Source organism: Cebidichthys violaceus, unplaced genomic scaffold (genome assembly GCF_023349555.1).
Source record: "Cebidichthys violaceus isolate CVI_PGR_0920_01 unplaced genomic scaffold, fCebVio1.0.p SCAF_181, whole genome shotgun sequence".
Taxonomy (NCBI): domain Eukaryota; kingdom Metazoa; phylum Chordata; class Actinopteri; order Perciformes; family Stichaeidae; genus Cebidichthys; species Cebidichthys violaceus.
Genome location: NW_027176352.1, coordinates 67,061 through 93,332, shown reverse-complemented (window position 1 = coordinate 93,332; position 26,272 = coordinate 67,061). Strand labels below are relative to the sequence as shown.

At 44.2% G+C, this 26,272-nt stretch overlaps 1 protein-coding gene across 1 annotated transcript in view; it reads left to right on the top strand.

Moving 5' to 3' along the window:
- Positions 1–5,386: 5,386 nt before the first annotated feature.
- LOC137874279 (igLON family member 5-like) overlaps positions 5,387–26,272 on the top strand; it is a gene marked incomplete at its 3' end in the record, with an annotated part of 84,631 nt that continues 63,745 nt past the window's right edge. Inside the window, exon 1 of the mRNA XM_068712909.1 lies at positions 5,387–6,002. Coding sequence (XP_068569010.1) covers positions 5,942–6,002 — 61 coding nt within the window. The remainder of the gene's footprint in view (positions 6,003–26,272) is intronic.

The window sequence follows — 26,272 nt, the reverse complement described above, 5'->3', positions numbered from 1 at the left end:
GACAATGATTACAACCAAGTCACTGCCGCCCCTGCCATGCCAATTAATGTGTGGGGCTTAAAGATGGAGCAAGGGGAAAGAGGGAAAAAGTGCCCATGCTCGCATCCCCATACATTAGCATACTAAACAGGCTGATGGGGGCGTCGCTGCCCAACTGGTGGCTCTACAGCAGACACTTCAGGGGCATGTTCCCCCAAGCAGACGCAATCCAAGTCAGACGTGTTTGCATAAAACGCACCATCAAACAAGCTCGGCGAAGTGTCCTTCTGTGTTTGTCCTTACTGTCAAGGTGCCAACAGCTGACATCATAGCACGAGTCTGCTTTATTCTATATTAATTGAGTGTGAAATGACTGGTCATTTCAGCTCAGGCTCTCAAGACGTCTCAGTGACTCTGACTGTGGGTGATAGGTGAATAGGCTCAGCCTCAGACTTTGGGAAAGGCGAGTTTACTTAAATGGCACATTTCAGCAACAAGGCGATACAAAGTGCTTTAATGTAAAACATCAAAATCATCGAGACAAAGTGCAAAAGAAACACACCACAAAAGGATAGAATACTAAATACAAGGTAAAATAGAAGAAGACATGTTTAAAATACAATAATAAAAGTCACAGTACGGTGGAAGAAATTCTTTCTGTACAGAAAGTCTTGATTTAAAAGAAGTGAGAGTTGCAGCTGACGTGCAGTTTTCTGGGAGTTTGCTCCAGATATATGGTGCATAAAAACTGAACGCTGCTTCTCCTTATTTAGTTCTGACTCTGGGGACAGAGAGCAGCCCCGTCTTAGACCTGGATGGTTCATAATGGAGAAGAAGAGCAGAAATAAACCACTCGGTGCTTTAGAAACCAACAGTGATATTCTAAAACAAATTCTTCCACAGACAGGAAGCTAGTGTGAAGACTTCAGAGTCCAGAGTACAAGCTGATGAAGACAAACATATGCACACATTATGCTACAATGTATCTTGCAGAATTATAAATAGTTTGCAGCTAAGTTACAGTCCCTCAAACGAACCTCACTGTTCCTCCCTCTGATGAGTTATGATGCACTCAGCGGCGTCGTGGACAGTCAATCACACTCTCTGCATCGTGACCCCATCACGCATCAAGCGACCCCGATTACTGGGGCTCGAAGATTTCACCTCATACTCAAAGAAGCCAAGGGAATTAAATAATGATTAAACGATGCTATAACTGAGCCACGGCAGCGAGGCAAAGCTTGTTATCTCAGTGCAAGTCGGACTACATGAAAACGGTCAGTCACCGAAGTCATGAAAAATGCAGATGATGAGAGCGTAACATTTTTGCAGGATTGATTGGGATTATTAAATCGAAAAGTAGTTATCATAACCTTGTGCGGCAGCTAGAACATTCACTCAAGAAGGAAATTAAAGACTGGCGGTAAAAAACAGAAGATCGACAAAAGGTCAGAGGTCTAAGATGACTTCTCTAATTAGTGCTGCCGTCGAAGAAGATGAGGCCTTCCTCTTCAGAAAAAAAAGTCTCGTGTTTTTCTGTGAGTAAGAGGGCCTGGAAGAAATGTTGGAAAAAAAGTCAAACTTTTCCCTGGCTCATTTGAAAGCACTGCGCCATTTCTCTTTTACCAGACTCAAGAAGCTGAACTGCCCATTGCATTGACTCATGTTTAAACAATTACCCACATGTTGTTTGCATTACTTTGCATTCCTCCCTTCAGCCATCATTTGAAATTTCCGAGCAAGCACACACATTACTAAGTCGGAAAAGTTGATCCACTGTAAGTCTCTGTAAGTTGTCTTAGTGAGTCTCTGCGGACCCTCCAAGTCTCTTGGAGCCCTCAAGTCCAGCTGGATGCTCATATTAATTCTCCACACGGCGGCAGGATTAATATGATTGTTCATGTTCCTCTCTGCAGCGTTGCCTTCAGGGATAAAATCTGAGACAATAATGCTTTTAGATCCAAAAAATAAATGAATACAATAAATTTATGACAATTTGAAAACACCGCAGCAGACTTAACAGCCAAGATGACTCTAAACTGAGCAGCCAGAAGATATAAAGAGATAATAACTTTCTCATGTCCAATTCCAGTTTCATTCCAGCTCTCCACTGATAATAGAAATATTTGTTTTGGTTGCTCCAACTTGCGATAGCCATTCTGGAAAAAACTGCCACCCACTCATAAAAAAAGCATCTGTGGCACAAAATTGGGGCAAAATATGGTGGAATTTAGGGGAAAGAATTAAACCGATTTGGTCAAGATTAGGCAACTAAAAGAAATTATTACAAAAAAATAGATACGAATTCAACTTTCTTCATGATAAAAATCTTTTCTGTGGATCGAGCCTGGTCCATAAGGTTCATTTAGGCTACATGAGCATATTCCTCACCCTGACCTCCAGCAACCCTTTGTTTCACTCTGCTGTATAGTGTGAAACTAAAGTCTCCCTAACTCTTTATAAAAGCCTGAAGATAATGATGAATCTGCCCAATTGTACTCAACAATACGCTTTCTGTATGCCTTTCTGACAGATTTTTTTGCTTTTTAGATTTTGTTCAAACCAAAGTTTTGGGAACATTCCATTCACATCTTGAACAAAAAGGAAATAAAAACACAGCAAAACGAATTGCATTTTCTTTTTTAATCTTCATGGTAGCGAAGGAAGAGTCCTCACATCCCTAACAGGGACTGTGTCCATTGGCTCACAGCAGGTCCCCAGCAGTCAGAAAGTGTCATACAGTTTATTTTTCCACCCACCAGCATTATTTAAGTTCAGATAAGAAAGCCTCTTTAGGATATACTGCTGAAATAGAGAACCACTGTAAGAAATAATCTCACTCCCAACACCGCAGCTTTATAAGATTCAAACTACGGCGCTTTAGGTTCCCCTCTAGTGTCGGTTTTGGACGTGTCAGTCTCCGTTTGTTACATGCATAGTGTCTTTTCAAAATAAACTTCTGTTCACAGATAAGTACAGTTTGTGCTCATTACATGCATAGTGCATTTTCAAAATAAACTTCCAATTTAGGTTTTATGCAAAAAAACTATGTGGTTAGATTTGGGTTGGGTTTGTTATCTGGTGTTAACAAATTATAGAAGTAACACAACAAAACTATGGTCAAATAAGTCGACGTTGACTTGTTTCAGAAGGGACACAATCAGCGGTGTCCTGGGTGAAAGTCCAATGTTTGTTTGACCCACCCAATCAAACCTCCTGCCCACCCTACGCAGAGTTTCTCTATGGTCACACCATCTAATAATGACGTAGGTGACGTAAGTTAAAAGCCAGATGCGTCGGAATCAGACACCGAGGGGCACTGGCCAAGTATTGGACAAGTTGGGAGTGGGAACGGGTTGCTGTGTATCCACATTTTGCATTGCAAAGCAAACTGCAGCACCATTTCCCTATGCTGATGCATGTCAGCCTTTGCAAAATGAAGAAATATTCTTCTGTCCTCTTCTAAGCCCGCTCCCACTGTGCTCAGGATGTCATACAGTGCGATGGGAGCAGTCGAGGTCCGAGGGTAATTGGCTCTGTAAAATCAAAATGCAATTTCATGTCAACATTTTCGCAGGTGTTTCTACTTTTATTGAATGACTTGCAACAACTGAGTACAAACAAACTGCGACTTGCGACAGGTCTATAAATAATATCTGTGTGTTGACGGAGACTCAGCTGAATGACTGATTGCAAACATAAATATCATTAATGAAGCTTCGCAACTGCATGTACAGTATCTCGTTTGAATCAGAGGTTTTTTTTGTGTCACGCAGAGGCAATGTTTCCATGCTAATGTGGAGGCTGCACAATAACTGTCCTGAGGCATTTCAGTGCACATATTGTATGTCCAAATGAAGAGGAGGCGGAGAACAGGCTGATTAGAGGAACAGTGTAGCATGCTGCATGTGCAAGGATTAATTGTTTTAACAAAAGCATATAGTAAAGGGTGTATAAGCCATCTCTCTCTCTCCTACAGTACCCATAAATCATTAATTGTGCATCAGTTACACAAAAATATGAACGTGACAATAAAAATATAACAGCAGAATGAGCCAGTGACTGGCTCCTGATTCACACCTCTGTGTCAAATCTAATTAATAGGGAATAATTATTAGTATTATTTACACACTGTAAATAATGCTGGGCCTCGATTAGCCGACTCATTAATCAGTCCTGGTTTTCTCGGCATGCCTTGCCCGCTCATCTCTCTCCATCTCCCAAATCTGAGGCAGATATGCAGTCAGTTAATCCCCAACTGCATTTATTGTAACTCTGTCTGAACACTATAAATCAGCAAATAGTTTGTTACTTATGCACACATCAGTAATACAGCATGCATTGCTTATATGGGGAATAAAGAAACAAGTAGTCAAAAGAGCAACACATCAGCTAATATGGAGGGAATCATCTCAGACAGACAGTAAATATTGCAAGGAGTGGACCCAGAGGGCACTGTGTGAGCTGTATGTTGTGTGTTTCTAGCCGAGGAGGTCCGCTGATGTGATGCAACATGTCTGTAACGAACTGCCAAACGTCAGGGAAGTATGCATTAATTTGGCAATCTCGTTTTTTCAGGGAGTTTTCGCAGCTTCCTGTGTGGTAGTCTGCGTCTGTCTCTGGCTTCACGCAAGATCATTATCACCTCGTGGAAGGCCTTTTAAAAAAAATTGGATCTTCACTATAAGCAATGGCTTCGCACACTTTTTTTTTTTTTTGTGCCAGATGCAGCGCAGAGACTAAGAGACCAACATGTTTATAAATGGCTCATTAGTACTTCTGCGTAATACAAAGTGTCTTCCTGCATGGGTTCATGTCGCCTGCCATTAAAGTCAGCAGCGTGATTAAGTCAGATGGGGGTGCTTTCTGCAGGGCTGTCACAATCTGCTCCGACACTCTACAGAGTCCACCCAGTACGCACAACTTCTCCTCCGGTCTGACAGAATTCATTTTCAGCAAATTGAGTAACATCTGCTTATCAGCAGCACAACCTGTCATTCTCCCTCGTTCTGTTTTCATTTAGGCTATCGTCTCCAAAACCCCATATGGCTCCCCCTGCCCCTCACTCACCCTGTAGTTATTATTCCCGCCTGTCCCCCTGTGGAATGTTTTTTTCTCTGAGTACTGCAGCAACACCGAACTCGCCATAAATCACATTGCATTATCACCGCGCCGTGCTTCGCGTCGCGCTCACCTACCCCCTCCCCCCCCACCGCCGCCCCCCACCCCCCATCGCGCGACTCCGATTGGCCGGTGAGCCTCCTCGGCCGGCCTCTCCGAGCGGGACATCAGTGTAATCGTAAATCCCGCCTCCTTCCTTGGGGCCGGTGATTGGGAGAAAGGGTCTCTCCTTGAACTGTCAATCAAGCTGTTTCTTGTGCGCCTCGCATCCACTGCTGCTCCCTGCGACGCGCTGAGTTACGGAGCGACGAGACGCGCTGCATACCAACAGAGACACGCGGGAGCAGGCTAATTAAGCTCAAGTGGCGACTTACGACCGGCCAGGACGCGCAGAACCCGTCTTGTTCGCCGACAACAACAACAACAAAAAATACATTTTTTTTGTCACGTCATTGGACAGTTTACGGTGAACCTTTTCTTCCCATGCGTTTTCTCTAAATATTTTCCTTCAAGGCACTGAGAGCCAAACTAAGTGTTCGGGGTATTTGTTTTATTTCCTGCTCTGATATTTTTTTCTGGCTGACAGTCTGCACAGGAGAAGACAAACAGCCCTCTTTGCCTCTCTCTCTCTCTCCGGTCATCAGAAGGAAAAGTGAAGTGGATAAAACTGATGTTGTCGTCCAGTCACATGTAGAAGAAGCGTTGGACTATTGCTGTTGACATTCATCCACTGGTTCGGGTTTTTTTTTTGAAATAAGGGAAACAGAATCCCCGCAACTGCACCGCAAAGGAGGAATACCGAGGCTGCAAAAACAAGCAGAAAATCAATCAGAACTCCATCATGGTCTGCCCCCTCTTGCGGAACGCGTTTGCTGGTTTGATCCTGGTTCTACTGTCGAAAGGTAAGTTCTTACGAGCTACTTTAGCGACGCGCTGACGGCTCCGTGTGCTGCTGCGCCACGACGCATGTATGTTCGCCTTTCATTTTCTGAAAGCGGGTTGTGGAGGTGAATACTAATGATCTACCTGCCTGCGAATCACGCGTGTCTGCTGGTGCCACTGCGATGCTGTATGTGTGCGTGTGTGTGTGTGTGCACGCGTCTCGGTGTGCGCGTGATTGCGTGCGTGCGAGCGCAGCGCCAGGTTCATCTTCAAGCCAACCTCGTGGTTCAGTGTAAGCAACGAGTGATGCATGTTAAGATGTTTACTATGAAAAAAACAAAACAAGACTCGCATCCCCAGTCTTCTGTGAACATTCCTTTACGTGACTTGAATGGCCTGGTATCCCACGCACACGACGCACCAGCAGCGCAAAGAGGGGGGGTGGGGGGTTGTGGGTGGTGGTGGGGTTTAAGTACGGGTAGAAGCAATGCAGAGACTCAAGAGAGGAAGCCAGTGTTTTGTTCTCTCTCTCTCTCTCTCTCTCTCTCTCTCTCTCTCTCTCTCTCTCTCTCTCTCTCTCTCTCTCTCTCTCTCTCTCTCCAAAACCAAGGTCGAGAGAGACAAATGGGGAAAGATGGGCAGTTGGACAAAACATGCACTGGGTAGTGAAGCTTAAATTCATCCTCTTTTATCGCTGGCGTAAAAACATCTTCCCCACAGCTCAACAAAAGAGACGGACACACTTCATTCATCTGCTCATTTACAGTGTCGAGAGATAACTTGCCCAACCAGAAGATTCAGTTGGCATTTTAAACCGCTTCATTATTAATAACACAAACAGACAGTGTTGTTATGTTGATGTCGTCCTGGGACTATTTAAAATCCACTTGCATTTTTCATCGACCTCCTAATACTCTCACCATGCTATGGGATGTCCCACCATATATTAGTTGCACACGGCATACTCACCATGTACTCCTTGCCCATCTTGCATGAACACACACACACACACACACACACACACACACACACACACACACACACACACACACCTGGCTCAATTAGTCCTGCCTTCATCCTGCGGGAAATCAGTATATAAATAAATTACTCTGGCCCTTAATAACAATAATTGATGTGTCAGTGCAATAAGATGTGAGGTTAACAACGTGCAGATGCAGACGGGCTGTAGCCTCCTGCTCCTGCGCTCAATGTGGGCAGGAGAGCCCAGCTGGTCATGGTTGGCTTGCCACAGCAAGCCCCTTCTCCACACCAGGCAGAGAGCAGACGGCCGGCCCCTGCAGGACGTACACAGCACACGAACACACAATGGGTTCAGCACCGCGCAAACTCAGCCATACAGAGTCTCATTACTGCTCGGGAATTTGTAACCTGTGGGGGGGGGGTGTGTGTGTTTGCGACGTGAAGGTGTGACCAATCATGTAAGCCGCGGTTGAGGAATGATTGGATATTGATGGGAGTTGTGCACATTGCAGCACATGTGAAGCAGATTCATCCCGTTGAGAGGGATCCCGCCTGCTGCTTTGAGTTGCTGTATAGGTCCGCAGCACGTCTGTCTTTTAGAAGTAGGAAGCGTGCATTATAAAAAGGAAGAACATGGCTGTTAAAAGGGCAACGTCCGCTGCTCGATAAATCATGCAGCAGTGTAATAATCCTTTGTATCTGTGCCTCCGAGAGGCAGGCCACTTTGGTCGCTTAAATGCTTCACCGCCGTTGTTCAGCAGATTGTGTGCGAGTTGTTATTGCCATGGTTAACGAGGAATAAGACAAATTCCCTTGATTGACTGTACAGGATTTTATTAGCCTAAAAGGTATTTCTCCTTCTTGACAGAGATTATCACTCATCTAGCCACTTGGCATTATGCACAACACATTTATTAAGAGAGAGCACCGTTACATCTTTCATATACCCTCAGAAACAACTAGTAAAATGTGTTTCAGAGCGGTACAATGTCATGCCAATCAGGTTGAAAAAAAGGGCTTTTTTTCATTGCTGCGAAACACAAGGCTATTAGGCTATTCAAAGGTTTGCTACTGCCTTGGCGTGTGAATGTACAATCCACTCCACGGGTGCAATGGCCAGCTCCTGGCATGCTGTTTCCCTTCCACATTTATTCCCCCTTTGAGTACCTTAACTCTAAAAAGGTGAACATCCAAGCGCCCGCTCATACATACAGTAAAATGTCATCTATGTATTTCTGGCACACAAGCTGTCTGCAATAAATCAAAACCCATTTCATCTATGAGAACAGACACTATGAGGCTTATGAAACATTAAGGCTGAGAGTGTATCCACACACACACACACACACACACACACACACACACACACAAACACCTCCACATGAAATTAAACAATTTACCCTCCGCTCAAAGGATTTCTGTTGTGACAGAAACCTGCAAGATCGGATAATGAGAATAATGCCGTCATTGATTTAGTGAAAAGTGAAGATGACAAGAGAAATTGTTTCTGCTTTCGGGGCTAGATAGGTTCACAGCAGAGGACGTTTAAGGTTACATATCAAAGATAATGCAATATTCAGATATTTAGGAAGCATATTTCTGCCTTACAGTGTCCAGTTATTGCAGGAAATCACCCCCTCACACTGTACTGTATGCTGCACATGTTTGTCGCTAATGTAAAACAGTCTACAGATGGGTCTTCCCACCCACATGCACCGCTGTGATGGAGGTTCTGTGCTAACAGGAAGTGTTCGAGGATGGAACACGGTGAAAACAGGTGGGGTCGCGTGGTCGCACGCCGTCCTTCTTGTTTCAGCAACATATGGGGGCCAAGTGGGGTCAATGCGCAGAGCACATGTTAGCATGTAGCCATCCTCCATCGTCCCTGCCCCCCCTCTCTCTCACACACACACACACACACACACACACACACACACACACACACACACACACACACACACACACACACACACACACACACACACACTCTCAACTGGATCACCAGTCTTGGCTTGGAGATGAAGAGAATAGAGATGCCAGCATCAACAGATGCCTTGCGCTCTTATTCTGGAGGGGACTCTGCTTTTTCTCCCTCTGTTTGAAATCCATGGTTTCTGTGTGCTGTTGTTCTCAATGTTTGGCTTAGATATGCCCTGCCATTTTGGCGGGTTTTATTTATCTGCAAGTGTTGGAGTGAGAGGGCCTGGATTTGGTCTCAAGAGCCTGGAGGACAAGGGTTGGAGGTTTAACCAGCCTGGAGTGGGTCTGCGGTCTGAATGCTTTTCCCTCGGGTTTCACTTTTTTCGATTTCTCTAGCTGCTGTGTGGTGGCCTGTGGTGCTATTCCTTGCACACAGTGGATCCAAGATAGTAACTTTAAGAAAATCTAGCCGCGTTTTCACCTAGGACTGGCAGAGACAGGTGCTGTGATGTAAAAACAAATTGGTGTTGTATGGAAACATCATTTTAATTAATGGTTAAGAATTGATACATCAAAATCAAAACACGTTGTCAACCTGACAAAGGCAGCATGGTTGAATAAAGCAATGGTGCACTGAAAAAGCGGTTGTGAGACGTGTTTTGAATTTGGTTTATTATTGATATATTCCACCGTTTGCTGTAGCGAAGTAAATAGGTGCTATTATGGCAAGAGCATTAGCGAATGAGAACAATCTTGAGATGGCATCTTTAAGCAGCAGAAACACTTGGAAAATGAAAGAGTTAAAATGGCAAGATTGACTAGAATCATTTCAATTATCTGACTTAAATTGCTACTCACATTAATATAGAATTGAAACAGCTACTTTTGAATACAATGCAAAGAATAATTTCATTCCTACGGTAACAACCACTCACAGTATTGTCATTGGATTTCAAGGTGAACCACATCAAGGCCTGTAAGATACAACCAGTTCAGTTCAGTCGTTATTGTAACTCATGAGAAATTTGGATTTCAGCATGGCCAAAACCAACAAATCATCATGCAAGGGATCTAATATCTGACGAAAAGTTGTTTCTAATTTTTTCATGCGTTCTTTTACAAATGTCCAGCAGCATGTGCGATCAGTACGCCTGCACAAGCCCCCGTAGGACAGAACCAGTTGTTGAGGCAACAAAACAAGTGCTTTGTTTCGGAAAAGATTGTGGTTTTGGGTTAAAATAAGTATGTTTGTTACATAACTACAACGTGGCGTTAGTCACGAACGTACAGAAAAAGAAATGAGTCAATGTTGACCTTTGGATTCACACGGGACACGTACAGCAGTGTCCTGGGTGAAAGTCCTGTCTATGTTTGACCCGTCCATCCCCCTCGACATCCTCCTCACACAGACTGTATCTTTATACTACATCACCTGACTTCCATAGCAGGCAGCCTTGCCAACCTGGCTCACAATTAAGTAGGTTGTATACGAATAACAGTGCATTACTTTTTGTATCGGTAAAAGTGCAATCAGTGAACAGTCTGCCAACAGGCGCACAATTAGAAGGACACAATAAAAAACAACAAAAGAAGTAAAGATACATTTGTGAAAATAAATGAAAACAGTTGAGAGCTGTAAAATAAGAACTAATAATATTGGGTCTTTTTGGTAACTAAAAAAAAAAAGAAGTGGGCTTCTAAAAAAAATTAAATATGTTTGAATCTATTGCACTTGGCTCAGGAGAGTGTGTTCCTCCACCCTAAAGGAAGCAGTTCAAACTGTCTTCTTTAAGAGGTGGTAGGTATCAGTGGCAACACTAAACGACCAGCACCGAGGGGAATGTTGAATTGTGTTCATTATCATGCCCTCACTTCGTGGATTTTGCAGCGTTTCCAATTACAGGATAGACAGAGATGAATAACCCCTGAGCAGGTGACCCCGCGACCTGCCAGGCTGAAGCCGAACTCTGCATCTCTTGGTGTTAGCAGCTATCCGGCCAGAGCGGTGACTGAGAGGTCACGGGTTCAAATCCTTTGAGGATGGCTAGCCACAGTGTCGCTGCGGACGGTAGGCGGCCGCGGCACCACCTCGCTGCCCTTGAGATTTCTCCTGTCGTTTTTGATAAACACTTCACTGGGCCTCACATATTGGTTCTGGGGGTTGGCAATTACACATAGTGTCAGTGTCATAAATAATGATTACAGCAAGGCTTGTTTGCAATTATAATTACAGTTATAATATATGGAGTTTGGTGCAATGGAAAGGAACTAGGACGGCACCCAGCTCGGGACAGGTACTGTGTTTAATTACTGTAGTAATCCGCTTCGTTAGAACCTCCCGGCATCCCTGTCTCAGCTCAAAAAACTGCGTCGGTCCGGGTGTGGATATGAACGCTGGCTTCGGGTTATCACTTTAACAAATGGAAAAAAGGCTATGTTTTATTTAGTGCAGGGGAAGGATCATTCAAGAGGGAGCAGAGTGGCTGTAGAAGCAGGAATAAGTGGCAGTTCGTGTACTTGCATCAACCACCGCCTACGCAGGCACACGCACACACACACACACACACGCACACACACACACACACGCACACACACACACACTCACACACACACACACACACACACACACTCACGCACACACACACACAGCCCTCACAGAGAAATAAACGTATGCATGCATACACTGTGGAATAGCTCCTTTACATGGGCCACTGGGAAGATGAATTTAAACAATTTCCCCTCTAAAAGGTATGAGCGGTAATTCAATGCAAAGTCAAAGGAGCCCAGCCATGAAGGAGACAAGGGGACATATATATATATATATATATATATATATATATATATATATATATATATATATATATATATATATATGTATACACATACACATACGTACATCATAACTCTTATTCGATTTTCTTCATATGAGCGTCATTGAAAAAGAGATCAATAAGTCTCAGCACAGTGCAAATTACCTCTCTTTGGTTTCCAAGGCTTCAGTCCACAGTGCAGATTGAGCTATCTGCAGGGGGAAAAGAGTGAGGGAGAAAAAGAGATGTTTTCTTGTTGTGCAGATGTGCAGATGTTACACATTTAAGGGCAATGAATACTGTTAGAGGGGGAGAGCGAGAGAGAGCGCCTTGTGATTTTTTTTTCTTCTTTCCCCTCTGTTCCTCTTCCTTCTAGTCTTTTTTGTGCCAGGGAGTTAGCATCATTGGAAACACAATTCAGATTAGTGCAGGCGGCTTGTCCTAGGGGAGCCGGGAGGAACGAGGGTCCCGCTTCTCTCCCTGTCCTCATTACTAAAAGACAAGGAGCTCGCCGGCAAATCAATGGAAAAGGCTTAGGCACTAATTCAGGCCATGCCTGGTGATGGGACTTAGCTTTTTTGTGTGTTTTTTGTGTCTCAGTGTGTGCATGTGTTTATGCGTGTGACCCTTCCCTTGTGTGAGTGTGTCTGTGTGTGGAAGTTTAATCATTTGTGCTACAACAGAAGGCTGGAGAAAAACATTAGTTTCAAACGACTGCTGAATTGCTCGCAGTTGGAGTAACCTCAAAACTCCCGGTTAACTGCGCTGATATTTACCACGGGGACATGCGATAGCGCGGAAGCCCTTTAATAAAGCGCAGATAACGTCAGATTCATCAGTGAATCCATTAAGTCCAGTGCTAACACCGTTACCATTGTAATTCTAATTGCTCAGGGTATTGTTGCCATGACTACTACTACATCAATAGCCTGCAGTTGTGTACAACTTCCTTGACGCTGAAAAATAAAAAAAAGAGCAGCACCTTGGCGTTTCCTGTAAACAACCCCCTGCAGCGGATGCCGGCATCAAAATATGCCGAACAATCCACCTGCATGTCTCACGGCTCAATCCGTGCCGCGTCTGTTCTGACGCTCGCCGTCATTTACGTCCTCGCGCCTCTTGTTTTGTTTACACAGGTAAAACTACCGAGCGCAACAAATGCTAAATAATAGTTTCATGCTGTGGATTTTCAGAGCTTCCAGCGCCTCTGACATCTCGTGGTGCTGGAGGTGTTGCTGGGTCTGTGCAAAAGGCAGAAGGCAGGGCGAGAGCGAAGAGAGGGAAATAAATAAAACTGTGGAAAACAGATCAATAAATATTTCAGCAGCTGCTCCCTTCACAGACTTCTCCTGAAGCCATAAGAGGTGGAGAGAGAGATAGATAGAGAGGGAGGGAGGGATGGATAAAGTGCAAGAAAGGGAGAGAGAGAGAGAACAGGGGTAATTGCGTTCCAGACTCTCATTCACAGTGGGCGAGAGAGATGGAGGGTGAAAGAGAGAGGCAGAGAATGGGGATAATTGTGTCCCAGACTTAAATAGACAAGAGAGAGAGGGCATGAGTGAGGGGTGGAGAAGCGACACAGGGTGTGCTAACGAGCAGCACATATAAACATTGTCTGCTATGGGAACAAAAAAAAAAAAGAAAAAAAAAAGGCGTACCAGAGGCTGGGTCCCTGGACTTTGGCACTACATAATAGTGAGCGTAAGAATCTCTCACATAATTCTAATTCCTGTCAGGAGTTGGCGACATACCGTGTGGGTGTGTAGCTTTGTGCAGCGAGCAGATCTAAATGATAATGAGCCGGTCAGCAACTGAGACGGCTGACGTGTTGCTGCTGCGGACGTGGCCCGTGTCGATGCCACTATGCCCCGATCATTAGCCGATGTGTTCTCACATTTGCCGTGAAATTTGCACACACAGGACGCACTTCACACGCAGCATGTATGTTTAATGCAGGGAGTGAGAAGCAGCGGGGGATAAAAGACAGAGAGAGAGCGCTTATTAGGGTGGACAGGCTGGAGAGATGGAGGAGTTATGAAAAAATGATTGAAGCAGGGCTGCTTGGGAGGAAGCGAGGGAAGAGAGACAGATGGTGTGAGGGAGGAAGAGGAGGAGGGATTCAGAGACCCGCAACAGGCAGTGATCAAGATGGATCGATTTTGCAGGCAGATGATTAGGTGGAATCAAAAAGACGGCAGGTTTATCCTGCCGATGTAAACCGTGTTTGGGTGATATCACTGTGAGTGGGAGTAGTACAATTGTTTCAGGGTCACTTGTTGTGTGATATTGCGGCATTAAGGAGCTGGTGCTAATGTGATATGCCACTGGTTAGGGAGTCATTCCAGCGAGGCAGCACACCTCTAATAAGACGCTCACACACACACACAGTGCACCCACATCATAATGAGCGGTTTGGAGCTTGTCAAGAAACCACAGGTTACATAAAACATTATATTTAGACACTGTAAAATTGCCAGCACACACGGCAATCAAATGCGAACATTGCATGTTTTGGTCGCTATTTTGAAGACTACATGATTATGAAAGCAAACTGTGCCGATGACCAGTGGTGAGTCGGTACTTGGCGTAGCCGTCGCCCTCCACTCGGAGCTTATGCTGCGATTTAGAGATACGCCACAATTGTCCTGTCTTTTAAGGCCGGTACGCGGCTTCCAGCTCCGGCTGTGAAGGTGTCGGTGGGATTTTCCTGTAATAAAGTGTCCATATTAGTGCGACATCCTGACAGTAAGACTCAGTTAAGCAGAATTTCACCAAGAGATTTGGCTGTGACAGTCCATAAATGGACTTGCAGAAAATGTTCCGCAGTGACTCCTTTCACCGTGGCGTTAAACACTGCTGCACACATTCACAGGGATCTCTTTTTAACAAAATATCATATTTGTGATATTGTGGTGCTAATGTGGTAATTGGGATGTTAGGTGAGATTTCATCAAACATTTGTGCAGCAATAGACCATTAATTGGGTTTAGCGGAAGACGCTGCTGTGTTATTGTATTATGATATTTCACTAATTAGATGTGGGGTTGGATAACACTAAAAGCCTGGGCTGCTCTTCCCAGTTTTGTAATGCAGTGAGTGAAATTCCATTAGTGCATGGACCTGCATGGGGGCGGTTGTTTCGCACAATATTCAACTCCCACAATATTGAAGACATTTAAAGGACATGGTGTGCTTTTAAATTGTGTTTCAATCACATTCGGGTCCCTTCATTCGATGGAGGGATATAGGTGGATAGTGCTAGTCTAATTTGGTGTGTGATATCTTTCTTATATATGTGTTACAGTGTTATTTTGTCTATTTAAATCTCTTTAAAATCTTTTTCTTTAGGCCTTTCAAGGCCATTCATTTTTTTTTCTCTTTTCATGTGTTTGGAAAAGGAATTTGACCAAACCAGACTCATTAAAATGCACAATATCATTCCAGAGATTCAAGTCATTCCTCACCATGCTGTTCTCATTGAGCTGCGGTGTACTCCTAGTTGCAGCAGTTTTTTTCAACACCAGAGCATATGTAAATGTCTCAATGAAAATGATTGCCAAAACCCCAAAATATTCCCAAAGTTTTCTGGTCTAATGTTTGATATACTCATCAAATATAGTGCTGGAAGTTCTCAATTATCGCATAAAAACAAAAGTATTTTTGGAAAATCTCCCTTCAGACTGTGAAATAATTTTGTCACAGCAGCAAAACATCACTCTCTCTCCCCATCAAGTTGCCACTGACTGTAGCAATGTGACCTTTATCTGGCCAGCAAACCTCCAGTTCCATTAGGGAATAATGAGGGGGTCAGAAAAGGGCAATTAGTTGCTTAATGTTGGGCAACAGTACTCTAATACAACATATTTGTGCTGACAAGCCAATATCTATACCTGACAGAAACTGCTGTGCTTTGAGACACGGGGGGGGAGTTATTGGAACCATTGACATTATAGAAATGGATTTGTTGATTTATGTTCCGCTGAACCGGTTTCACAACCCTTTAAAAAAATCCTGTTATGCATTTCTGCTGCGATCGACTTGACGAAAGTAAATCAGTGATAGAGATGCCTTTAAATGGTTCTATATAATACAAATCTAGACATAGACTGAGTGATGATGTGACGAGAGGCCACCAATACCAAATAAAACATGAGAAGGTTCAGGATCTGAAAAAAAATTGTTTTGCAAAACAACAAAAAGAAAATCAGGCGGTTGTCAGAGCAAGACCCTTTATTGAAGATTTGAATCAGACGATATCTGAAGCACAGAAGATAAACAACCCAATTCAGCCATTAAGCTCCATGTTGGCCTATTTATTGTACATATCTGCTTTATCAAACCTGCAGTTACCTTTGTTTGTTATTTAGGGTTTGACAGCTGTAATCAGAATTGATCTGTATACTGCAGGGAGGCCGCTAAATCAGACATGACAAATGTGGGGCAGACAGTGCAGGTGTTTTCTCAATCAGGGCGACGTGATTGATCCTCTCTTGAATCCATCATGATCAAGCCTTATTGACATTGGGCTTCTATTAAGGTTTTCTTTTGACGGGAGAGAGAAAAAGAAAGATAGCAGCTGATCGACTCCTGTGCAAATAATTGCATTTCAATTTTTAAATCCAAAAATGTTGGAAGGACTTCTGCTGGTGCGATTGATTTTCCTTTAATAAGCTTTTTTTTTTTTCTGGACTGGTTTTGTGTGGGGAATTAATGAGAGGAGTTATGATGGCAGGAGGAGAGTTGCCTTAAGGTTCAATTACTTCAGACAGCTAAAGCAATGGCATCATATGTGAAATTGATTGCACTTGATTAAAGGCTGTTTTGCCTCTTAAATTTGGTATCGCGCTGAATATGATGCACTTGAGCAAATATGTTTGATATCATGCACTGAATAAGAAACGCTTTAGCCGATGTGTGTCATTTAATGCCTCATTTCTACTCCCTTCATCACAGAAGGGGTTTTTATCCTCAAGTATATAGATGTCCGTTGTCAGCATTTTGACAGCGCAGTTTGATGTAGCGCAGTGATTTTTCTTTTCTTATAGCGGGGACTTCTAAATGAGCAGAGATTCTCTTTTATAGACGTGTGCTGCACGAGCTGAACACAAAGATGCGACGCGGCACAAGCTGTCAAGCCATATAGACCGAATGGCTTTGAAATACAGAGGCTTTGAAACAGCAACATTTCAATTCAGAGGACAGCAGTTACACAGTCAAACGTGCAATTGGATAGAATTGCGTTACGGTAGCGCCACAATCATGATAATGTAAAACCCAGCCAACTTGTGTTGTATAAGTAATGCTTTGATGCTCAGCCCCCTGGCCCTCTGACTGTGCCCACTCACCCGATGCAACTTCCTGCTCTCAGCTCATACTTAAAGACACGAGCGCGCAACCTTAGGCCATCTGTTTGCTTTTTCCGGGGCAACTGGATGCCTACAGGGATAGGACCATATGTGATAAAAAGTACCATCAGAGTCGTCAACCTTCCGAGTCTGCCCCGATTACCCGGGGAAACGCCACATCTTCGCAACTTATAAAGTAATGAAAGCTGTGGCTCCCCTGCTGCGGTGCTCGCTGTAACATACTCCCTTTGCAACAAGTTTAAAGGGAGCGATAGGAATAACTTGATTCATGCCTTGCTCGTTAAAAGGATGACACCATGTAATAGTCTGTCATGTAAACGGTATGTCACAGCAGGTGTTTGGGGAATAAACTACACGATGCTGAATTCAACCTAGGGCAGGGCAATGTGACTGATATCAATATCACAATAATAATTGAAATACTTTTGCAACACGGCAAGTGACTGGAAACTTTTCTATACACTAATGTAATTGTGTAATGTATTCCCCTTCTATGCTTACCATCTAACAGAATACTTCACTAAAGGAAAACCTTTCCATTTCATTTTGTTCATTTCTAATTTAACTTTGTTTAAACCGATTTAACATTTTGATAGCTGAAAACACAATATGAACATATTGTCAAGGTCCAGTTCCACCAAAAGTTGAGATACAGTAACGCTGAATTTTTGCCCAGCCTTCCGTCACTCACAAACAAAAATGGCGATGGTTTGATGGGTACTTCGCTCATTGGAACCAGGAACTAGCCATACACATTACACTGTAAATAAAAGTCACACTTTGATAAAACTTGACACATTTTGCAACATTCCTGTGCAAATGTATGTGAAAACAGGATTGATATTTCATATGGTATTAGGATTAATATACCCTTTATTTTTATACTATAAAACACCTTTCATTTCAAAAACACAGACTTGATCCCTGATTGTAGTGATTCCAGCTTGCCGCTAATTTCAACAGATTGTAATGTTGCTGATGGGAAGCTAGTGCCGGATCCGGGTGTTTCGGAGGAGACACATTGTTTACTTCGTACCCAGGACAAAATAGCGAGTTGACAGTTGCAAGAACTAATAGAACAAGAGACATCTTTCATTCCAAAAACTGCATGGATCAAATTTTCTCAATGTCTCAATAATTCGATGGACCCCACAGGCGCCCCTGGTTACAAACAGCTGATGTTAAGGTGTCACTCAATGGATTCTGGGTAGCTGATTCATCCCGTTTGTAAGAAGGTTTAGGTGGAGGCAGAACCTGTAATGGCTCCTGCATGTAAGGAAATGGTAAGAGAGAAGAATGCTGCATTCCAGGAGGTAATAATTGGCAGGGCTGGAAAGGGTAAGGCTCCTCCTGGGACGGACCGTACTTATACAAAGGATGGATGAGTCAGATAGAGTTGGTTGACACAGAAGCACACCATATGGAGGGCTGTGTCTGGCTGTGGTTGGTTGTTTTATTTATTAGCTCTGCCAGGTTGGTTGCCACATTCATTTCATGCCTGTGTTACTCCACCTGCGACTTCGGTTGAAGCTGCCGATTTTAAGTAGCTCCATAATCTGGAAACAGTTGCTTTCCCTCAAACTGCGGGAAAATAAATGAATAAAAGCAATGCTCAAGTGGAATTTAAGGTAATTACAAGTGACTAATAGAATGCTTATTTTTTTTCAGTATTGGCTTTAAGCTTTTGATCTTTTGACACAAAATATTCAGATATTCTGCTTTGTATCGTTGAATACAGATTTGCTTTGATTTTTTACGACATAACTAAAGGTGACACGTCAACTCAGCAGCAGACTAATATTAGATTGCATCATGTTGCCTGGCATGTTAGCTTTATTTCTCGCCAGCGTTCCTTCAAGGTACTCCGAGTTACCGATTGATTGAAGGACAATTTGTTAGACTGAAAATAAATATATTTTAGGACTTATTGTATTGAATATGACAGCCTTCCGTTTCCAAAATAAGACGCAAAGAAAATATCTGGATGTTGAATTTGAGTTGCAAACAAAATCGGACTCCCACATCTGTTGTCACATTCTGGGAAAATTGGGTCAGGGCAAATCTGGCCAGAAAGGTGAGTCGTTTGTAAATTGCCAGCAACAAACCAAACTAAAGGGTGGTGGAGCCTAGAGGCTCTAGAGACAAGAGGAGTAAAGTGATGGGTCTGACCTCTTGGCCAATCAGTGAGGAGGGAAGGAGAGGCTCTCAGCAGCAAGCTTTCTATCTCATTTTAAAAACAAACCCCGAACAAAGAAATCAGACCATCCTCAACATCCAAAAATGAGTCACATCGTAGGATTTCACACAAACATTAAATGTGGACCAGAAATCAATTGTTTCTCCTTTTTGCAGGTTTAATAAATAAGAGAAACCGCAACAAGTGTGTCTGAGACCTGAATCCCCACTTGGCATCTTTCTGTTCTGCAACAGGATGACCAACCTGCCCAGATGTCTGAGTCCATGATCCAGGTGCTCAAACCTTAGTCTCGTCTCATGGTGTGTCACAACCCACAGGGGAAACGGCTCTCCCCTCTTTTTTTTTCTCCTGGTCCTTCCCCCATATCAAACAGACAGCCACTGCTAAAAGATTCATGCATGTGGACTTTGGGTCATTAAAGAATGATCCACAGCAAAGCTGTTTCTTCACCCTCATAATGAAATCCAATATTCATGAAATGGATTTTCCTCTCTCTGCTCTCCCACTCACTCCATTCACAGACGTGTGTTTGCTGGTGTATTCAGTCTGTGTTTGCACAGCCTTGTTAGGCTAGCACGGGTTAATGGTATCCTAAAGGTGCATTTTCAGGCCAGCCAGTTAATTACACAGGGTTGACGGATGACCTTGCCATACATTATCTCTGTTAAAAACAACGCAGAATTAGGCCATATCTGGGCTCTTCTAAGATTGGGGTCAGAGTAAAGACCACTTCATCAAAGCTGTGTTTATGCACGTGTGCATGTCACTTTACAGAGACACCAGTTAGAAGTAGCAGGACGACATTATCAGATTGGTACACGGGTATACCCGAAACCTACAGTATGCAAATTCTGACATTAAAATAATACAAAATCATTGTCATACCGTATCAATCTGTTTATGACCCTGCTTGTGCTTTTGCACATTTTCAATTGTGTACAATTTAAGACATTGTGGATGTAATGGTTAATCATTAGTAACCATTAGTTTCATACAAACATGCACTCTCAGTCTCCATTTTACGTCCATGGCCCGATTTGGCGTCACAAAAATGTTAAAGTGTGTAGTTGAGGATAAAATGAAAGCTGAGTTCAAAGATGGGTGTGGTCCAATTGAAGGTTTTTCAACCCGATCTGGCATCATGGCTGGTGTGATCCCATCGCAAGACGGTCTTTAGTTTCTAATGTTTTGGAATGTGTGTCTCCCCAATTAAACCTTATATTAGGTCTAAATAGAACAAGACTTTGAAATGTTGTCTGCGTCAGCCTCCCCCTCACCTTTACTGGTGTAGCTCCAGTTTGTGACAACAGATTTGTACGCTGTAGAATTTGATTTCCTGCATGTATGAGGATCAAATAATCATACAACATGACTCAGACGTGTTGCTCCCCACTCACAGCACTTGATATCCCCAATCCAGACAGCACAATGTAATGTGCTCCTGTACTACCAAGGGACCCAAGTAAAGATCCTTCCTCTAATCAGCCTGTAATACATCTCTGGCACTGGAGTCGTTCTGGATAGATGTTCTACTAGGCGGCATTAGCTTCACAAGTCATCCAGTTTTTTGGCCCTTGGGCTGAACATTCCCAGGCAGAACTGAAACCCAAACATGTAAAATGGGCCTTTACGGATGCTGCTTACCCTCAGCCTCAGGCTAGATAGTGGAAAGCTCATCAGTATGGGTGACAAGAGTTGGGGTGAAACCCTCACCAACTGAGGGGAAAGAGGTTGGGAAAACTCAAAAGATTGCAGTTTACTGAATCTAAAAATGTCACTTCTGTAGGTATAAATTGGCCATGTAGCCCTAATTGAATTTGTAGGGTTGGCAGGCATACTAGATTTAAAATACAAGCAAATGAGTGACACCAGTGTTGATACCCCAGGGCAGTATTGGTGGTTGAATATTCATGAAGTAATATGGAGGAGTGCGTTCTACAGTGCTAAGAACCAAAGGGAATAATGTGATGTAAAACAGCTTTCCGCTATAGCCTACTGAATTATGGCAGAATGTGTAAAATCTCAAATCTCTGTGATTAAAATTGTGCCCAACAAAACACCACTATCATCGCTGGCATCACTAGCAATTTTAATCAAGTTATCTTTTTTTTGCTCATATCATCAAGACATTATGCCACGTTTGATCCTCGCCACCTTCATTATGATAACCACCAACACTGTTATCATCAACACTGATAATCAGCCGAATCTTTCCTCCCCATCTTCTCACGGTTATCTCCGTCTTTATCACTGCTGCTAACTTCCAGCATCACACTCGGGTCTCTGCAGCACAATTGTGTTTTGTTGTCACAGCGAGTCCCTGTGTTTTTAACCACAATTACATACTCCACTGAAGCAAAGGAGGTAATCCTCTCTCTCACTGTCTTTGATTATATTTCATTGCGCTCATTCTTCAACCCACCCTCACCCCTCCACCCCACCCATGCCTCCTGTGTGCACCCTCCAGATGTGGACATCTGCCCTGACCTTTTTGTGTCGGTTGTTGACTCTAGGTCCCTGTTGTTACCACTTCATCTATGTCAGTGTATGTTTCCTTTAAAACCTGTTTCCTTGTTCTTTCTCTCGGTTTCTCTTGTGAAGTCTCTTTCAGCTCCTTTGGGTGTTCCTCTCTCAACCCATCTGCTCCCCATTTATTTATTTTTATTCCGTTTGCCTCGTCTTTTTTATGTGCGGGACTTCAGTTGCTCCTTACCTCCTCCTGTGTCATTAACTGACTTTGCTGTGTAGCACCATGTGCTGGGTGCAGATCTTGTGTAACAGGAGTACTGGTATTTGAAATAGCGGGGTAGTGTGCGTATTTTGCCTTCATGCACGTGTACATGTGCATAGGCCTATTCTCAGTGTGTATCTAAAGCCCCTTTCACACATGCACCGCAACCTTGAAATTATCTCGACATTACCCGGAGGAGCTCTATGTGAGAACGCAAATGTCACAATTGTTCGGACGGGCATTAAAATGGACTTTAACCTGCCAGCTCCCTAGTACTAAGTCTGTGTAATGTCCACCACCTGTGAGTAGAGTCGCTCACTGTGCGGAGAATTCACGGCGAGCAAGTGGGCGTGTTGTAGGCGTTTCTATCACAAGTAGCGAAGAAAGATCATTTACACATGATGCCACCGAAAATGTCTAACTGGGGAGACGACGAGATTCAGGAACATCTGTCGGGTAGGAAAAATTCCCAAAATTGAAAAAAAAGAACCGACTATGGGACCCGCGTCATTGTTAGGCCTCCTGAGCGCTCTACCCCCGCTGTATCACTCACCCAAACCTAAACAGAGTATTGCCAGCAGGTGAGAATGGGTCAGACACGGACGGTCTCCTGTTGTGTGCTACATTATGTGAAAGTCAGGACAATGTGCTGACCTGATTCTCTACGGAAATTGTCCAGTAGTTCACATGAGAAAGCGGCTTAAATGAATCCAGAATCCTGGAAGGAGGACTGTCAGGAGGGTTAGAGGTTGTGTGTGTTCTTGTATGCGTGGGTAGCATGTGCTCATGGCTGCGTGGCACGTGTGTGTGTGTGTGTGTGTGTGTGTGCGACTAGAGAAAAGGAATGGATCACGTCTGTGACGCCCAAGGCTTTGAGCACAGAAGGAGGCAGGGTTAAAAAAGGTCGACACAGGGTAAGCGCTCCCTCCCCCTTTAAAGCACGAGTCACCGCAGCAAGTGGAAGCCAGCGGAGGGCCCAGTGCAGTGTGCAACCCCAACACCCTGAGGGGGACCTCCACCCACAGGCACAAACGCTTTGTTGTCCCCTTTATTGTCATCTCCGTTACTGTCGTCCTCACCTCCATCACTGCGAGGGAGAATAAAGTCATCACACCCACACACACACCGAGCGGGAAGAGGAGCGCTTGCACCATTAACAAGTGTCTTCTAATTGGCCCTGAGCACTGACAGACAGCCGCGCACCGAACAAGTGCAAGAGCTTTCTATAAATACAGTCTTAACAGCCTTGCTTCGCCACCAACGTGAAGTGTAGTGAGAGTAATGCACACCTGCCTTCAGACGCACATATGCGCACACACGAAGCACGACTTAGACAAACAAGTGAATAAATCAGAGCCTGAATAAATCGGGGGATCTGGATATGTATTTTTTCCCCCCTCTTTTCTTTTGCCTCATCCGTTCCTGCCTTCTGCTTGATCTTTCAGTCTCAACAGGAAAAGAGAAATTGAATTAAAAAGGGCTTTTGATATCTCTTCCTTACAGCAGATAAATAAAATGATCAAACTCTGTCAAAAAGGATGACTTCCGCCCCTGTTTCACCCTCCTCCCTCCTCCCTCCTCCCTCCATCTCTTTGCCCCCACCTCCCGTCCCACCCCTCTCCTCTGATTGGAATCTGGAAACCCATTTGGTGTCGTGCTCTCAGACCCAACTCAGGCCGTGTCAGGTAGTCTGTGCACGTCCCCTTCAGTGCGTCTCTCCTCGTTCCCCTCCCCTCTCCTCTCCCTTCCCTTTTTTCTCTCTTATTGCTCTCTCCTTTCGTCTTTATCCCCCCGCCGTCTGCTGCAGGCTCTGTGGAGAATTTGCCCAAATTACCTGTCATACTGGCAGCTACGTGTAAATAAGCCCGGAAAGTGTGTCGCTTTCTCAGTGCCCCCCCCCCCCTTCTCTTTCCCCTTCCCTCCACCCACCTTGACGCTATCTCGTCTCACTTCAAACCGCCCTTCCCCTTCTTTTCAATCCATCACATCTTTCCCCCGTTTTTTTTTTTTTTCCTTCTTGCCCTCAACCTCAATTTCCCTTTGCTGTTTATACCTACTTCCCTCTTTCTCTGTCTCCGCTCTCTCAGTTTGCCAACAAAGACTTTGTGATTCTTTCTAGTGGGGAAAATGAGTTTGTCGCAGACTCCGTGGAAGATTTGGCATGCAGAGAAACAGGACACTGGCTACCCGACATCTGGCCTTGGGGATAAGTGAATTAGAAATCGCTGTGTTGGTCCACTGTCCTGCTACCTCCAAACAGCTGTGGGTGTTGGGGGTCGTGGAGTGAAGTGCTTATCAACGGACAAAGAGCAGGTGCATGTCTGAGAAGATGTGCTGACATGGTGCCCAATTTATATGTACTACATGCTGCAAATGTTAATCCTATTTACTGTTCTCAATTCTGCAGGTGTACGCTTGGGTTCTTGTTTTGATGTTTCCAAGTCAAGGTGGGTGGAGGTAGAGGTGTGCATATGAGGTCAGGGTCGACCTCTCAGTTCAATTTTTTGCCTCGGAAAGGTGTAATCATCTCTCACCCATGGGTTACAGGTACAAAGACTGTGATTTGGAGAGAGGGAAGCGAAGGCAAAACCTGGAGGAGGATGTTGTCGAGAAGCGGAGAGAGCGATAAGGAGGAGGACATGGAGAGAGGGAGCTCTTAAACCTTGTCTGGGTTACAGAGCCAGGCTCTCACCAGCCATCTTGTAGAATTCCTCGAGCACCCGCTCCTCTCGAATATAAGCCAACAGAGATGTGTCATCCTGATAAACGAAGGGGGTTCTGGGTTATTCCTGGGCATTTTAAAAAGGAGCCTGTCGGGAGCAAACACTTCTAACACCTGTCTTAATTCAAGGGCAACAGTATTTAATAGCTGGGTCACTTAATTTATCATAACAGTGTTGATTGCCTTTCTTAAGACAATGTGATTTTGGGCTATCAGTTCTCGAAATCACCAGGGTTTGCCTACACATATCCAGGAAACCACCTTCGCCTCTGATATTCGGCACTTTTTCCTTGCTATTTTACTGAAGGCCAAAAGCCCATCTTCAATGATCATTCAGTCTGGGATTTCACGCTGTGCCTCTCTTTGTGATCAGCTAATTCATACATTTGTTCTTCCTTTACACCTTCTGTGGGGACACTGAGTGCGAGGCGCCGGCGGACGTTTGCAGAGATGATAGCACCTGTTAGCTAAGGAGGGCTCAATCATGAGCAGTCACGCATCACCTCACTGCGATCCCACCATGTGGGAAAGAGGGGGAGATATGCACACTGGGCTGTGTAGCTCTCCTAATTGGAGATGGCCCGCAGCTCTAGCAAATATATAAGCAGAAGGAGGAGGGGATGAAACACGGGCAGGTGGGACATCAAGCCCTCAGAGCATCGTTTGCGGGTATGTTTTTCTTTGAGGCTACGCAACATAGAGCTTCTGCATAAATGTACGAATGCAAAAGCACATACACATACACATTCTTCCACAAACTCCACCATGTAATATATGCATAGCAGGCCCCCTGAGGCGTGGCACAGTCATGAGGAAAGAAATCTAAGAGAGAAATTCCTCCTTCTAGTGAATTCTATTAGCATACCTGTTGGAACCACCAACCTCAAGGCCTTTTTTCACGTATGCAGTTTTCTCAGACCTAGAGGGAGAGGGAGATAGAGGTGGGCGAGCATGGTGGAGGTACGTTGAAAGAAAACAACAGGCGCTGTTTGCAGAGAAGGATCCACCAGGGTGGCATAGAAAAAGACCTTATGATGCCTTATGGAAATGGTGGCTGGTCGGACGTTTACAAGAGCGAAACGTCGATGTCAGAGAGCAAGTGAATGCAGGTGAATGCAGCAGGAGATGACGCTCCCCGCCTGGACTAAGCAGGCAGCAATTCAGTTTTCTCCTCCGGCCCCAGCAGCTTTCTGTGCAGCCTCTCCCAATCCCAGCCGCACACAACACAACTGCCGATGGCTTTCTTTCCTGCTAAATATGTGTGTAGGGTTGCCAACTTCCACTAGTAGGAATACAGAATGGCCGCAGATGGATAGTGGCGGGGTTGTTTTGTTGACGCGTGTTTTGTTTTTGTAATAGTAACCCATTTTTGTGCGAGGGACAGATTAAACCTGACTAAATCCAAACATTCACCGGCGCTTACGAATGCCTTGTGATTGCCTGCAGCTACCAACATCTCTGAAACGTCTCATTCTGCAGACAGACATGTCTACATTTTAGATCAGTCGTGCAAGTGCAACATATAAAAGCACTCAGTTTGAAAAGACACAAAAAAAAAAAAGC